This window comes from Garra rufa, chromosome 23 (genome assembly GCF_049309525.1).
Source record: "Garra rufa chromosome 23, GarRuf1.0, whole genome shotgun sequence".
Classification (NCBI taxonomy): domain Eukaryota; kingdom Metazoa; phylum Chordata; class Actinopteri; order Cypriniformes; family Cyprinidae; genus Garra; species Garra rufa.
Genome location: NC_133383.1, coordinates 33364943 through 33383067, shown reverse-complemented (window position 1 = coordinate 33383067; position 18125 = coordinate 33364943). Strand labels below are relative to the sequence as shown.

The 18125-nt window shown below is 39.2% G+C and overlaps 1 protein-coding gene across 1 annotated transcript in view; it reads right to left on the bottom strand.

Annotated features, from left to right (window-relative positions):
- ca9 (carbonic anhydrase IX) overlaps window positions 1-16641 on the bottom strand; it is a 46614-nt gene extending 29973 nt beyond the window's left edge. Inside the window, exons 1-2 of the mRNA XM_073829430.1 lie at window positions 16448-16641; window positions 7984-8016 (exon numbers count right to left, since the gene is read on the bottom strand). Coding sequence (XP_073685531.1) covers window positions 7984-8016; window positions 16448-16556 — 142 coding nt within the window. The 5' untranslated portion in view covers window positions 16557-16641. The remainder of the gene's footprint in view (window positions 1-7983; window positions 8017-16447) is intronic.
- Between the last annotated feature and the right edge of the window lie 1484 nt (window positions 16642-18125).

Here is an 18125-nt window from a genome sequence, read left to right as displayed (position 1 = left end):
TATAAACCTAACAGACAACTCAGATCACTAGGATCGAGTCAGTTAGTAATATCAAGGGTTCACACAAAACAAGGGGAATCCGCTTTTAGCTATTATGCCGCCCGCAGTTGGAATCAGCTTCCAGAAGAGATCAGATGTGCTAATACATTAGAAACATTTAAATGCAGACTCAAAACTCATCTGTTCAGTTGTGCATTTATTGAATGAGCACTGTGCTACGTCCGAACAGATTGCATTATTTTATGTATAATCATTTTACTGTATTAATCAATTTGAAATCATTTTCTTTCTTTTTTTTTTCTTTTTTTTTTAAATCATCTTAAATGTTCTTAATTTTGTGATTATTATTTTAAATTTTTATGATTTTTATGCTATTGGGATTTTAATTCCTTTTTATGTACAGCACTTTGAATTACCATTGTGTATGAAATGTGCTATATAAATAAACTTGCCTTGCCTTGCCTTGCCTTGCCTTGCCTATTGTGGGCATATTCAGCCCATATGATGTAGGTAGCCCAAGAAGTGGGGTTGTTGGCTGCCATGCACCGCAGGGTGGTCTCCAGATCCTGATTAATTTGTTCTGTCTGACCATTAGACTCAGGATGGAACCTGGACGATAGGCTGGCAGTGGCCCCAATAAGCTTGCAAAAGGCGCCCCAGAACCTGGACGAGAATTGGGGCCCTCGGTCAGAGACAATATCCAAGGGAATTCCAAATATACGGAAGACATGGTTCATGAGGAGCTCAGCAGTCTCCTTAGCTGAAGGCAGCTTGGGCAGGGGAATGAACCAGGCGGCCCTAGAAAAGCGGTCCACAACCACCAAGATGGCAGTATTGCCCTGGGATGGAGGGAGTCCCGTGACAAAGTCTAAAGAAAGGTGCGACCATGGCCTATGGGGAACAAATAAGGGATGGAGCAGTCCCTGAGGTCGCTGATGTGTAGACTTTCCCTGATTGCACACGGGGCAGGCCTCCACATAGACCTTAACTTCCTTCTAAATGGAAGGCCACCAAAACCGCCATTGGAGGAAATCAAGAGTGCGGGCATTTCTTGGATGGCACGTCAAGGGAGACTCATGACTCCACTGCAAGACCCGGGCCCGTGCAGATTGAGGGACATACAGGCATCCCGCAGGATCATCCCCTGGGTCTGGCTCTTGGACTTGAGCCTCTCGCACCACCCTTTCCAATTCTCACTGAAGGGGCACGACGATCCTAGACCTCGGAATAATTGATTCCAAAGGTTTCTCCTGTGTCTCGGGGGAGTAGGCTCGGGCCAGGGCATCCGGCTTGACATTCTTGGTGCCAGGTCTATAACACAGGAGAAAATGAAATCGATTAAAAAACAAGGACCATCGAGCCTGCCGAGGGTTCAGACGTTTGGCCTGCTGGAGATATTCCAGGTTCTTGTGGTCCGTGAGAACCTGGAAAGGGTGCTGAGCCCCCTCAAGCCAATGGCGCCACTCCTCCAAAGCAAGTTTTACCGCAAGCATCTCTCGATCCCCCATGTGGTAGTTGCGCTCGGCATCTGACAGGCGACGAGAGATGAAAGCACAAGCATGTAATTTTCCATCCTCACCCCTTTGTGACAGGATGGCCCCTACACCCACCTCCGAGGCGTCCACCTCCACCACGAAAGGTCTTTCTGGGTCAGGGATCGAGAGAATAGGAGCGGAAGTGAAGCGGCGCTTGAGATCCTGGAAGGCTCCCGCTGCTTCCGGACCCCAGTGGATCTTGACTCCTCCTCCCTTGGTCAGTGCAGTCAATGGGGCCACCACAGAGCTGAAACTCTTAATAAACTTTCTATAGAAGTTAGCAAAGCCGACGAAACGTTAAACCTACTTAACAGTAGAGGGAATGGGCCAATTGAGAACGGGCTCGACTTTCTTAGGGTCCATCTCCACATGGCCAGGAGTGATGATAAACCCGAGAAACTGAGCCTGGGTAACATGAAACTCACCTTTCTCGGGCTTCACGTAGAGATTATTATCCAGGAGTCTCTGGAGGACCCTGCTGACATGACCTTCGTGCTCCTCCAATGATCCAGAGAAAATGAGGATATCATCCAAGTACACGAAGACGAATAGATTGAGCATGTCCCGTAGTACATCATTAATTAGTGCCTGGAATACAGCGGGGGCGTTGGTATCTTGTAATGCCCGAAAGGCATTACAAGATACTCATAATGGCCTGTGGGGGTATTGAAGGCCGTCTTCCATTCGTTCCCCTGCTGGATCCGCACGAGATGGTAAGCGTTGCGTAGATCCAGTTTGGTAAAAATGGAAGCCCCTTGTAGCAGTTCGAAGGCAGTGGCCATGAGAGGAAGGGGGTATCGATTCCGAACCGTGATTTTGTTGAGACCTCGGTAATCGATACACGGTCTAAGGCCCCCATCTTTCTTCCCCACAAAGAAGAAGCCCGCCCCAGCCGGGGAAGTAGAGGCATGGATGATGCCAGCTGCCAAGGACTCCTTAATGTAGGTATCCATTGCAGTGCGCTCGGGGGAGGACAAGGAGAAGATCCGACCCCTAGGAGGGCAGGAACCCGGGAGGAGATCAATGGCACAGTCGTAAGAGCGGTGAGGAGGTAAGGAGGTGGCCCGAGACTTGCTGAAAACTGCCTTGAACTGATGATAGGTTCTAGGGACTCGAGACAGGTCGACAGACTCTTGAAACTCGGAACTAGGGGCTGAGGGACTCTGAAGTGGGCAGGTGAGATGGCAGGTGAAGCCCCAGCTCAGAATGGTGCCGGTGGACCAGTCGATCCGAGGATTATGTCTGCAAAGCCAGGGGTGGCCCAGGATAACAGGATACTCGGGAGAGTCAATCAGATAGAAGGTCTCCTCCTGCTGGTGTTGAAGGATTGTAAGTTGCAGGGACTGAGTGGCCTCTGTCACTCTCCCTGGTTCCAGAGGTCTGCCATCCAATGCTGTAACTGCCTGGGGATGAGGAAGAAGTTGGGTAGGAATCCCAAGTCTCTTAGCCAAAGATAGATCCAAGAAGTCACCTGCAGCGCCGGAATCGATCATGGCCTGGACCGGATGCTGGTGGCCCTCCCAGGACAGAGTGGCTGGAACAGCTAAGACAGCATTAGCAGGAGGAGCTCTAATTTTCCCCATCACAGCCCTCCTGTAGCTGAGCGGGGGCCTCCGTTTCCCGAAAGCTCGGAACAAGTAGAGCGAAAGTGGCCGGAAGCACCACAGTAGAGGCAACGTCGCTCCTTCATGCGACATTCCCTCTCATTAGGAGAGAGCCTGGAACGGCCCAACTGCATGTCCTCCGGGGACTCATGGGGCTGTTCAGGGGTTGGAGAAGCTCTGGATGCAGGAAAAAGGACTGGGGAAACAGACCTGCTCGCAGGAACTTGGGACTGAGACACCTTGCGGCGAGCCACTCTCCGTTCTCTCAGGCGATTATCCAGCCGGATGGCCATAGCAATGAGGGACTCGAGATCAGCAGCTGGTTCTCGGGTGGCTAATTCGTCTTGAAGCGGCTCAGACAACCCTCCCTGAAAACAGACCATCAGTGCCTCATCGTTCCATCCGCTCCCTGCCGCGATGGTCCGAAACTCGATGGCGAAGTCTGCAGTGCTCTGGGAGCCCTGATGGAGAGTAAGCAAGCGCTTGGAAGCCTCCCAACCACTGACTGGATGATCAAAGACGCGCTTGAACTCTTCTTCAAAGGCTTTGTAGGACTCACAACAGGCATCCAGGGACTGCCAAACTGCGGAGGCCCAGGAAAGCGCCTTATCTGAGAGAAGGGTAATTATATAAGCAATCTTGGAGCGGTCTGTAGGAAAACTTGAGGGCTGGAGCTCAAAGGTCAGGGAGCATTGGGTGAGGAACCCTTGGCAGGAGCTAGGATCCCCAGTGAAGGGCTTAGGAGGTGGTAGTCAAGGTTCTGCAACTGAAGTAGGCCTATTGCAACTGCGGGGTGAAGCAGAGGAAGGTGAAGCACCAGGGAGCCGTTCAAAGAGCTGGCGGATGGAAGCCATCACATCGGCCAGGAGTTGAGAGTGTTTGGCCATCAGCTCCTCCTGACGACTGAGGACGGCTTCATGGCGCTGATAAGATGAGATGATAAGAAGATAAGATGCTGGGCAATCACCGCCAACAGGTCCTTGGAGCTGAGTGTTTCTGGGTCCATGACTGACTCGGTTTTTCTGTCACAAGCTGGGCTTGAACCTGGGTTTCTGATGTGGTGGTGAGGATTCTACCACAGAGCCACAGGGGTGATGGTGTTGGACCCAAACGAAACACTTGAGGCAGAATTCCAGGAAGTGAAGATTTATTAAGATAGTCTTTGCAAGAAATAATTCAACAAAAGTTCTTCTCGGACCGAGGTATAAAAAACAGTCAAAACAAAGAAAAACTCACAAGAGAAAATAAAGTCTCCACGAGGGGAGAAAACTAAAAAAGAGAACAATAGTAACTCAGGATACCTTACTCAGAGTAGCTGGGAAGGCTATAGCAAGACAGGGTTGGAAACACAGGGTAGGGACTCAAAAAACGAGTGAGGAACCAGGGGAAAATAGGCAACTTAAATACACTAGAGGAAACAAGGCACAGGTGACCTGGATTACACTAACAAGGGCCCACGAAGAAGAGCTAAGGCAGAGGGGAACACAGGGGACCTCTAGAGGCGTGGAGACAAACTACAGGAGGGCTGGATGCTGACACTTGAATGTGGGTAAGTTTCATAAATAAAAAATAAATAAATAACATTTTGAACAAAAAGCTAAAAAAAAAGACTATTGATGATAATCGAAAAGTAGATGGAGTTGATCAATGCCACAAAGCTTGACAGTCATTATTACTTCTTCATTGGTCGACATTTTATTTCATAACGTTAGACAATTTTCCATATCTATGGTTTTGATGCTGTTTTATGTCTGATGATTGTGTTAGATTACATGTGGAAGCATATGTTATTTTGGTTTCTTCTTCACTTGTGTTTTGGAAACTCTGTACAGAAGATGTGTAATAATGCCCACAGTGTATAAAAGTGAAAACACGGATTCTCAGAGCACAAGTACAGCTCAGATATATTTAGACTTCTTCTTAGTATACTAAGTATACTTAAATGTAATTTTAGTATATTTCTGAGAAGTATATAAAGAACATTTCTGAGAAGTACATAAAAAGTATACTTACCTATTTTTAGTTTTAAAAAAGTATACTAATGAACTTCTTTTTTTAAGGGTAGATACAAAACTATATGTAAAACTTGAATTTCAATGTGATTGGCATTATTAGGGGCCAAGCACCGAAAGGTGCGATGGCACCTATTGTATCCGTTGGCGTTATTATTATTATTCCGTTTCTTCTTCCTCTTCCGCCGCAAGTCTATGGCAGCCCATAGAACCGCTTGCGGGAAAGTTGTATGATTTGGCACACTAATAGAGGACAGTCTCAACTTTAACCATAGCAAGTTTGGAGTCTCTAACTCAAAAGCCGCTTTTCCACTATCGGGCCGAACCGTTCTCAATGCTTAACCGTTCTGTTCCGTGCCGATCCGGGCCAGTCAGCACAGATACGGTTTGATTTTCCACTGTGGTGCAGATAACGGAACTCTTTGGAATGTAAATACAAATGCGTCAAATCGTTGCCTTGGGAACGCAAGAGTAGACAGCCCCGCTTCTACTGTTATTGTCCTTTTGGACGCGATATGTATGTTTGAGTTTTTTATTTTTTCCCGGCACTGTTTTGAACTTTTCTTAATGTCCTTCTCTGCAAGACACTGCGCTATAATTTTAAAAACTTTTCGTTTCTCTTTGCACCCTCCAGCTGTTGTTGAATTTTTCTTTCTGTCCAAATATCAATATTAGAGCAAATGTTTCATCCACAGACCAAAGTGTCTCAGCCATTTATATTTATATTTACCGTATCTGCTTACTGCGCATCCGCTTAGCCATAGAGAAACTGGTAGCCAGGCAACAGCGTGGCGACGTCATGCACACGCATATACCAGCCCGGTTCAGCACGGTTGTCTAACCGTGCCGAGAATTCCGGGCCGAGAACGGTTTGTAATCGTTCCGTGCCGTACCAGGTGGAAACACAACTGGAACTGTACCCGACCGTTCTAAGAACGGTTCGGCCCGATAGTGGAAAAGCGGCTAAACTCTCTAGCGCCACCACTTGTCCAAACTTTCACTTTATTTTGGCTAATAACTTTTGAACCGTAAGCCATAAAATCAAAATTCCAATTTTCTCTGAATCCTTGGGTCATGCCGAGTCGAATAAACACCAAATTTAAAAAATCGTAAGGTTTAGTTTTTTTTCTATAATTAATTGTTTGAAAAAACAACTTTTTCGAACTTGTCCTAGACGGTTTGTCTGATTTTCACCAAAATTGGCTCAGATCATCTTCAGACCATGTTGGCAAAAAGTTATGGAATTCAAGTTGATTGGACAAATTGTTTTCGAATAACATGCAAACGAATTCTACGAAAAGCGCGCAAAAATGGATGTGAGGCCATATCTCGGCAACGGTTTGTCGTTTTAAGACCAAACTTGGTGTGTGTTATAACAAGCATGACCTGAGGCTACCTGTAGTGTTTCGTAACAGTGCCACCTAGTGGTCAGGAGATATGAAAAATGGCTATTTTTGCTTATAACTTCTCAGTGGTTTGACCAAAAATCTCAAAACTGGTCTTGTTAGATTCGGAGGAGCATGCCGAGTCGACCCATATCCAATTTTCCCATGTCAGCCATTTTGAGTGTCGGCCATTTTGAATTTAGATTTAAAATGCTGTATCTTGAGAACAGATTGACGTATCGTTTTGACAATAATTACAAAAATGTTCGGCACCATGCCCTGAATGTACATACAAATTTTGGGGCCAGCGCCACCTTGTGGTCAAAAGTTATAACGAAATTTCGAAAAATGCTAATAACTTCTGAAAAAAATGGCTTATTGTTATAAAATTGATCTCAAAATATTCCTTGGGTCAGGCCGAGAACATTGATACCAATTATGCCAAAATTGGCCTAACTTCCTGTTCGCCATTTTGATTAATGGAGAAAACCTACTTTTTCGAACTCCTCCTAGACCGTTAGTCGGATTTTCACCAAATTTGACTCGGATCATCTTCAGACCATGCTGACAAAAAGTTATGGATTTCGTGTCGATATTCGAAACCGTTTTCATTTAACGCATCAACGAATTTGCAGGTAAGATGCCAAAGCGCATCGGAAGCTGTATCTCTGCAAAGCTTTGAGATATTTGCACCAAATTTGGTATGTGGCATTACCACCTCACACTGATGACACCACATCAATTTGGTAGCAGCGCCACCTATTGGTCAAGAGTAATGAAGCATTCATTAACTATTAGTTTTAAAATGAACAAAAATGCTAATAACTGTAGATAGCATTAGCCTATTGTAATGAAACTGGTCTCAAAATATTCCTTGGGTCATGCCGACAACATAGATACCAATTATGCAACAGTTGGCCAAACTCCCTGTCCGCCATTTTGATTTATGTTGAAAACCTACTGTTTCGAACTAGTCCTAGACCGTTTGTCCGATTTTCACCAAAATCGAGTCAGATCATCTTCAGACTGTGCTGACAAAAAGTTATGGATTTCATGTTAATAGTTGAAACAGTTTTCGTATAGCGCCTCTATAAATTTTAGGCTTGATGTGAAAATGACTCTAAGGCTATATCTTTGGAAAACTTTGACATAATGACACCAAACTTTGTGTGAAACTTCGTTTGTCATCTCACACTAAACACACCACATCGATTTGATAACAGCGCCACCTGTTGGTCAAACCTAATAAGCCATTAAATCATATCAGTAGGCGTTCTACATCATTTTTCTGTCGTTTTGACTAAAATCATCCTAAAATGGCTTCTTTTTACTTATTGTTGCAGTTGGTCTGCTGTTCCTGCCATCCTTAGCTCCTCATTTTCCGCTTTGAGTGCTTGGCCCCGTAATTGCTGCTTGCAGCTATATTTATATATATAAATATATTTACCATGGTAACCCCAGTGATGCTGATGGGAAGAACCTGTAAAGAAAAGAAAGAGATTGTGTCAGAAAAGGAAGGAAGGAAAACAAACTTGCCTTTGGTTTATATATCAGTCATGTGGGTAATATTTGGGCCATTTATCATCGTTGCTTTATATGTTCATTGTTGAAAATAGTTCAATGTAGAGTTATGGTGTTAGGGTCAAACCCAATGTAATTACACTAGTAATGTAAACTTGTAATTACATAACATTTAAAATACTACTTATAGTGCTAATATTATAGTTGAGGTCAAAAGTTTACATACACCTTGCAGAACCTTGCAAAATACATGTCATTTTTTATTTAGTACTGACCTGAATAAGATATTTCACGTCAAATTCGTTAACATGTAATCCACAAGAGAAAATAATAGTTGAATAACCCTGTCATTATCCACAGCTGTGTTTTTTGTTTAGTGATAGTTGTTCATGAGTCTCTTGTTTGTCCTAAACAGTTAAACTGCCTGCTGTTCTTTAGAAAATTTCTTTGTTTTCCAGCATTTTTGTGTATTTGAACCCTTTCCAACAATGACTGTATGATTTTGAGATCTATCTTTTCACACTGAGGACAACTGAGGGACTCATATGCTACTGTTACAGAAGGTTCAAACACTCACTGATGCTCCAGAAGAAAAAACATGCATTAAGGTGGGGGGGGGGGGGGACTTTTTGTATTTGAAGATCAAGGTAAATTTTACTTGTTTTATCTTCTGGAAAACATATGTTTAGAGGTAAGTATCTTTTGTAGCTTTTGAATGGCAGTACCAAATGAAAAAAAACATATGATATTCAGGCAAAATGAGAAAATTTTACATTTACATCTTCATTCTGTTCAGAAGTTTTCACCCCCGGCTCTTAATGCATGGTTTTTCCTTCTGGAGCATCAGTGAGCATTTGAACCTTCTGTAATAGATAACAACAATAGTCCCTCAGTTGTCCTCAGTGTGAAAAGATGGATCTCAAAATCATACAGTCATTGTTGGAAAGGGTTCAAATACACAAAAATCCCTGCAATTTTTTTCTGAAGAACAGCAGGCAGTTTAAACGTTCAGGACAAACAAGGGACTCATGAACAACTATCACTAAACAAAAAAACACAGCTGTGGATCATTCAGGGAACACACAGTATTAAGAATCATGTTATGTGTATGTAAACTTTTGAACAGGGTCGTTTTTATAAATTCAAATTTAAATTTTAAATGTCTTTTATGTGAAATATCTTATTCAGGTCAGTACTAAATAAAAACTAACATGCATTTTCTATGATTCCTCTTATTTTGGTAAAATAATTAACATTTTGCAGATTCTGCAAGGTGTATGTAAACTTTTGACCTCAACTGTATACATTTATTCATTTAGCAGATATTGATATCCAAAGTGGATATTACTTTATAATGATAATAATACAATCAGAAGCAATTCATCCAAATGAGAAAACAATACAGGCAGTGCAACTGCATAAAATATCAATAGTGTGTATATGTGCAGAACACCTATGTTAAATTCATTCATTATAAAGCTACCTTATAGAGACCACACGTACTGTACACCAGGGTTGGGGCCATTCATGAACTGAATTGAGAATGAATGGTAAATTCCAATTCACTTCCTGGAAGGGAATTTGAATTTGAATTGCATGCAGCTGACAGGAAATGGAATTGGAATTGAATTGGAATGTCAGAAAACAGAATTGAAATTCAAAAAAATTCCACTAAATTCCACTTGAGTTGCTAAATAAAATAATTTGACTTGATTTGCTTAATAGTTTATAGTACATTAAATATTGTAAATCACATAGACAACAAACATATAAAAGAAATACAAAGTACTGTATGTTTAGTATGTTAAGCATGATCATTTCACATGCCAAATTTCAGGAAATGATGATAATTCGATGCAATAAAAAGTGAATGAAATACATGAATGAACATGACTCATTTTTTTTGTGAGTTAAGACATATATTATGTGGTAATCATATATTGAATGTATAGTACATCCAGAAACTTATCATCACTGTCATTCAATTATTAATTCATAATGTACAGTTCTCGTTTTTATTTACTTGCATTTGATCAACTCTATTTCATACTTTACTTGGTATTTGTAAAGCATCATAAATAAAGTTCAAATGTATGTCTCTAAATGTAATCACAAATAAATGCTCAGGAACAGCAATAAACGGAATTCAGTGGAATTTCCCTGAATTGAATTCCACTTCCTGTAATTCCAATTCAATTCCAACTCTGTTTCCTGTAATTGTTGTTCAATTCCAATTCCAATTCCAATTCCATTTCCTTCTTTGAATTGGAATTGTTGAGTTCATTCCTGAATTGACCCCAACCCTGCTGTACACATAGGTGTGTAGACACCCTGCATGTCAAATACATAAAATATGTGACCCTGGACCACAAAACCAGTCTTAAGTAGCACAGATACATTTGTAGCAAGAGCCAAAAATACATTGTATGGGTCAAAATTAATGATTTTTCTTTTATGGCAAAAATCATTAGGATATTAATGTTCCATGAAGATATTTTGTAGATTTCCTACCGTACACATATCAAAACTTAATATTTGATTAGTAAAATGCATTGCTAAGAAATTCATTTGGACAACTTTGAAGGCGATTTTCTCAATATTTAGATTTTTTTGCACCCTCAGATTTCAGATTTTCAAATAGTTCTATCTCAGCTCATTTGTTCAGATTTCAGATGATGTTTTTGACCCTTATGGCTGGTTTTGGGGTCCAAATACATGAAATTGGCATGCTTAATTCCAGCTATCTTGATCAAATGGTTGCAGAGTTAAAGTGGTTAAAACTTGTTTTAATGCATATCATCAGAATACCCATAAATACGTGTAATATAAAGACTTTGTGTTTGGAAAACAGATCAGTTATTCATTGTGGGTCATTTTTTGACTTATGTCTTAGAAACTATTTGATGCATCAGAACTCCTCTGATAACTGTTTGTAAAGGTTTCCAAGCAGGATCCTGCTACATCTAACCAGAACTGGTAATTAATTAAGAAGAAAAGTTGCTGTTTGGACTTATAATGTTCTTGTACAATTATGGGACAAGCTCTTTTAGGGCAACCCTGGCACAAGTAGATGAACAAACTGTGAGAACAGGTTTGGTCATTGTGAGAGAATGAGCTGCATTGAGAAGACAGTATCTTTTCCTTATTCACACACATCAGCACTCTCACACAATCCCTCCTTCATTGAGCTCTGTGAATGTGAGCATTATGTGCAGCGGTACAGACGCTTCACTGCTCACTTACAGCAGCACTGATGCTAAAGTCATAGAAGAATTCAAAGCTCAGGCCATTGCAAAAAAAAAAAAGACCATACGACTGAGATTTCAAAATCAGACATGCTTTTGGCCAAACACAGAGGTGTCAGAGGCTAAGACAAAACATTCCTGGCCTCGTCTAACTGCTTGAGGTCATAATATGAACCAATATGAACCAAAGACTGTTAATTAGATCATGATACTTTAGTTGTATTGTGCAAGTATTGTTGCAACACATGCAACTCCTGAAAACAGGCCTAATCCATGATTTAAATACACAACACCAAGGAAAATAACTACATGACACCATGCATGATGCTTATATTTAGAGGAACATCACTCTCGCATTGCATGACATTTCTTAACTGCTAATGTTTACCAATTGCTGTCATTCATTTGCTGTTAAAGATAAAGATTGTTATGCCAAAAATAATTAGGATATTAAGTATTAAATTCCATGAAGATATTTTGCAAATGTCCTACCGTAAATATATCAAAACTTAATTTTTGATTAGTAATATGCATTGCTAAGAACTTAATTTGGACGACTTTAAAGGCGATTTTCTCAATATTTAGATTTTTTTGCACCCTCAGATTCATGATTTTTAAATAGTATCTCAGACAAATATTGTCCTATCGTAACAAACCATACATCAATGGGAAGCTTTTTTTAATTTATTTATTTGTTAATTTCAAAACTGAACCTTATGACTGGTTTTGTGGTTCAGGGTCATGTATAAGTCTAGTTGTTTAGCAAGTTGCAGCAGTGCTTTTACAACTGAACACATTGCTTTTTGGAAATCCAAGTTTGTATTTGTGAAAATATTGTATTGTATTGTAAAATATTTATTTTTATGTGCATTTCTGTTTGTTCTGTATTTTCTGTTTTATACATTATTCCTACTGATGACTTCACATTTAGATTTAGACATTTAGTGGATGCGTTTATCCAAAGTGATTTACAAAAGAGGACAATGGAGCAATCAAAATCAACAAAAGAGCAATAACACGCAAGTGCTATGACAAGTCTTATTTAGACTAACACAGTACACTGCAAAAAATGCTTTTCTAGCTTAGATTTTTTTATCTTGTTTCAAAACCAAAATATCAACAAATTCTTAAATCAAGAAGGATTTTCTAGACAAGTAAAAATTATTGTCTTGTTTTCAGAAAAAAAACAAGTCAAAATTAAGTGAGTTTTTGCTTAGAACAAGCTAAATAATCTGCCAATGGGGTGATAAAAATAATATTATTTCAAACAGAAAACTAGATTATTTTTCTTACCCCATTGGCAGATTATTTCACTTGTTTCAAGCAAAAACTCACACAATTTTCAGTAGTTTTTTCCGAAAATGAGAAAATTTTTACTCCTTTAGAAAATCCTTCTTGATTTAAGAATTTTTTGATATTTCGACTGGAAACAAGACAAAAAAATCAAACAAGACAAAAAAGAAAAGCATTTTTTTGCAGTAAAGATAGTGTTTTTTTTTTTTAAGGAACACCACTTTTTTTGGAAATAGCGTCATTCTCCAACTCGCCCCGAGTTAATAAGTTGAGTTTTACCGTTTTGAAATCCATTCACTTTTAGCGTAGCTTAGCATAGATCATTGAATCCTATTAGACCAATAGAATCGCGTTCAAAAATGACCAACGAGTTTTGATATTTGTCCTGTTTAAAACTTGACTCTTTTGTAGTTTTATCGTGCACTAATACCGGCGGAAAATGTAAAGCTGCGATTTTCTAGGCTGATAAGATTAGGAACTACACTCCCATTCCGGTGTAATAGTCAAGGAAGTTTGCTGCCGTATTATAGAGAAAGCAGGCGCAGTAATATCACGCAGCGCCTGAACTTAGTTCCCAGCTAGGTAACTGCCAATGTGACTTTACTCCGCCTGCTTCGGCCATGTTGCGGCAGCAAACTTCCTTGACTATTACGCCGGAATGTGAGTGTAGTTCCTAATCTTATCGGCCTAGAAAATCACAGCTTTACATTTACCGCCGGTCTTAGTACACGATATAACTACAGAAGAGTCAAGTTTTAAATAGGACAAATATAGAAACTCGTTGGTGATTTTTAAACGCGATGCTACTGGTCTAGGATTCAATGATCTATGCCCGAGGTTCTCAACTCTGGCCCTCGAGGTCCACTTTCCTGCAGAGTTTACCTCCAACCTTAATCAAACTCACCTGCCTGTAACTTTCTAGTAATGATTAAGAGCTCGATTAGCTTGTTCAGATGTGTTTGATTAGGGTTGAAGCTAAACTCTGCAGGAAAATGGACCTCGAGGGCCAGAGCTGAGAACTCCTGATCTATGCTAAGCTATGCTAAAAGTGATATCGCCAGAACAGGAGAACGGCTGAATGGATTTCACAAGGGTAAAACTCAGTTTATTAATGGTGCCATAGAATGCATTGAAACAATATTTTAAATTGTTCTCTGATATCTACATAGAAGGTATGTGGCATAGGAAAGGGCAAAAATTCTCCAGAAACGGTTTTACAGGTCCATTTACACCCCTAGGATTTGTCCCTAGAATGAAATGCTCTGTTATTACCTTATTTGGAAGGTCCATGAATATTAATAAGGAGCTCAGCTCTGATTGGCTGTTTCACAGAGCTGCTCATCTCAATAGCTCACACATGGAGGAAATATATATTTAATTACGGAGCTCTAGCCGCTTTTAATATGCGGTTTGTTGAATCTGCCGTTTTGAATTGGCGACATTTTACTCTCACTATTATGATCGCATATACTCTGTGTAACGTTATACTGCAGCGACAGTACTTACCACACAAGTTTAGAAGCTTGTCAGTGATACTCAGGAATCTGTAAATCATTGGCCATCATCAGCGCAGTCATCTCTCCGTATATGTGGTGAGTGAAATCTTATGTACTGCAATATAACAGGCTACCGCTAGCATTAAGCTAACCATGACCCTTCAGTGGCTTGCCTTATTTTACTGATGTACTGAGGTTATCGATGATTGGGCGATGCAAATGTTGGGGGCGTAACTATTAACGATCGTGACTACTGCGTGATAGTCGGTGTTATGTTGGAATTGACCAATTTTTCGGGGGTCTTTTACAAACACCAGATTTATATAAGGAGGAGGAAATGGTAATGTTTGAGACTCATGCAATGTCATGTCCATGTACTGAACTGTTATTATTCAACTATGCCAAGGTAAATACAGTTTTCCATTCTATGGCACCTTTAACTCAGGGGGAGTTGGAGAATGAGCCTATTTCCAAAAAATGTGGAGTGTTCCTTTAAGAAAACAAGCAGTAAGTAAATGAACAGAGTATAAGTCTAAAATAAAGAATAGAATTAGAATAGAGGGTGCTAGAGTTAGAAGGTCAAATAAAGATGGAAGAGATGTGTTTTAGCCAATTCTTGAAGATGGCTAAGGACTCAGGACTTTATTCCTGACTTGCTCAGTAAGACGGAGCAGATTTCATTCATGTGACTGGACATTCTTTCTCATACTCATATTTATGCATACTTACACATAGAGATTATCCAGCAGTTTTAAACCAGTGAGTCAGTCAAATTACACTACTTTAGGTTTTTTGACACTTTTCGCAGTATTGCATAGGTTAAAAAAAAAATGACCCAACTTATTTTATATAAAGGTTTTTTCATTAGAATCAGGATGTGTGTGTGTTTTATGGGAACCAGTGAGCTCATGTGAATGCTGAGCTGGAGATGCTGGTATACACTCTGAGCGGCACGTAGACCAAACGCTCTCCAACCTCAGAAAACCACAAACAGCTCATTGGGTTGTGCCATCCAGGAATATTTGATGAACGTGTCACTTTGACTCACAGCAAGTCTTTCCTGGAGGTCATCTCTTCATTACTGTAAAAATCTATCTTGTCTATAGACAAATCTATCTTTGTCTTTAGGGATTTAAAAAATAGTTTTGCAGCATTCAAGTCATCAAGAAGGACTTTCCTCTTTCCTCTTTTCTATTTTTATTTTTCATTTTCATTCACTCATTATCAATGACATTGTTTTATGAGCTATTTCGCAAAAATCAAACATTAACTGCAAAATACCATAGTAAATACACGCCTTGATCATCAGCAGGTTTACACAGCAGTAAAGATTTCCAGTTACAAATGTCATCTTGTTAAGAAAATATTTAACGGCACATGGCAGATTATTACTCATGTAGATTACATTTTACAGTTTATGTATATCGGTCCTTGAATGCACCGGTTGAGTCAGATCTTTTCTATTAATCAGCATGAGAACAGCATTTATATCTCACTTTGTAGTTTTTCAGTGTTGGGGAAAGTTACTTAAAGTAATGCATTACAATATTGAGTTACTAATAAGTAACTAATTACGTTACTTAGTTACTATTTTAAGCAAAGTAATGCGTTACGTTACTTTTGCGTTACTTTTTAAATCTGGGCTGGGCTTGCTTGTTTGTTTTCAATATAAAAAGTTCTATTTTTGTCAAATGTAAAAGCCTTTTCACAGCAAAAGCCTCAGGCTTAGAGAAAAGTAAATTGACGTCTATACAGTAGACCGCAGAAGAAAAAAAATCAACTCTTTAGCAATAAAAAAAATAAAAATAAATTTTAGACTATCTTGAGTAATTTTATTTTATTAGTATGGATGAATTGGATCATCGAAGGATGGCGGCAAAGACATTGGTTAATAAAATGGGATTAAATAAGGGATATTTGTATTATTTAACATTTAATTATTGCAGGTTTGCGTTGAATTTTAGTGTTTTTATTCATTTTGAAGAATACTGTATCTGTTGTTTTAATGAGTGAGATGAATTAATACATGTTCACATTTATTCTAGAACTTAAGTGACATCTTACTCACATCTTACTTGGAAAAAATAATAATATTACGTAACTTGCGTTACTTGTAATGCATTACCCCCAACACTGGTAGTTTTTGGTGATAAGGTTTCTATTAAATGTTGAATTTGACTATGAATATTTGACGAAACTTTAAATCATTTAAATGTTTCCAACATTTCATTCCACATTGGAAAACTTTGCAACAAAGCTAGAGAGAACAAACAAACCTGCATTTAGATCAGCAGAATTTTACACATAGCTTATTAATAGATGCTCTGATTTTTTAGTCGCAGGTGGATCTGCTCACCTTTACTGTGTTCGGCTTCCCTCTCACTGCTTCCATCTTCTTCAGAGGAGGATGAAGATGCTATGACTAGCACCTGGAGATGAAAGATGAGCAGTATATCCAGCAGCATGCTGACCTCCGCAGTTCTAGTTTTGTCCACCGGTAACTTAGTGTTGTGGGGCTCTTAATAGGTACTGGTTTCTCATTCACACAGAATCTCAGCCTTTAGTGACTCAGGGGTCTGCCGACTGGGGCTGGGCTTCACAGAATAAACCAATCACAATGCTCAAGCTGCTCAAGGTGCCAGGACATCTCTCTCTCTCTTGCTCTCTCTCTCTTTCTTAGAGTTAGTGTAACCAAATCTCTCTCTCTCATAAACTACATGCATCCCTCTTTCCTTGATCAAAGTTCAGTGGAAATGAGCTACAGACTGAGTTGCTAATTCTGTAAAGGAGGAAGTGACTCTTTTGTTTTAATAGTCTAAAATGTGTCTAAATGTCATTGAAAAATGTTTAAACACTTGAAAAAAGTAAAAAAAAAAAAAAAAAGTGGATTAATGTGGCAATGATTTTTTATCTGAATGTAATATTTAAAAATTCTGAATGTATTATTGTCATTATTATTATTTGCAGTTACTAATGCACTCTTTACACGTTTTTACAACATGCAGATCTTGGTGTTTGTTTATTTATTCATTCATTTAGTTTTTCTGATTTATTTGTTTGTTTGTTTATTTTTGTAAATTAAACCACAGTTTCTTTGCAAAACTAGAATATGTTACAGTAAATCACTGATTTTGTAATATTCTTCAATTTTTCATTGTTTTTGTCTTTTTGCATATTGGAAATCCAACATAGAAAAACTTAAATATCAATGAAAAAGACAACAGACTCTCTTGCCATATCCAAATTTATTTCACACTATATTATACATTATAAAATATACAATATTTATCGTATTATAAGTATTTCATCCAGTGTAAAAAACAGTGTCAAGTAAACTAAGGATGATCTGTTGTGGCGACCTCTATTGGGAGCAGACAAAAGAAGGAAAAGGAAGAAAATTTCACTGAATTATCACTTATCCAAAGGAGTGCTTTAAAACATAATTCCTGTTTTTTTTTTTCACTCAGTAGCGAAGTGCATTAAACAGATGCCACTTCAGTGGGCCTCTACTTCTAATCCCTGTTAACATTATTTATAAAGAATGACATTTTTTTTTTTTAATAATGGCATTTCTTTACCAGAATATAACAACTGCCGTCAAGGATGTGGGATTTTTTGTGTCTTGTGGTGACCAACCAGAGGTATTTTTTCTTATCAGTCATCAGTTCAAAGACTTCCACCCTGTTAAAAGATGTGGTGGCCCCAAAAAAAACAGCAACTAATACCAAAAAATACCAACTATTTGGGAAACAGTGACTTCAAAATGCCCCGTCTTCAGACACACCCAGATAAGGTCTTTGAGTCTGTGCTAATGAGCTGAGGAGTTGAATCAGGTGTGTTTGATTAGGACTAAGATTTGGAAACACTGCAATCCAAAGGCAAATAAAAGAGTACATATTTGTCATGACTACAAACAGTCAATGCAATGGATCAGCATCCTTTACTCAAGACTCATTTGTTTCTAGCTCTAATGCTGGTGCCACATATTTCAATAAACCAAACCCATTTTGGTTAAATGAACCAGAAAAGGTGCT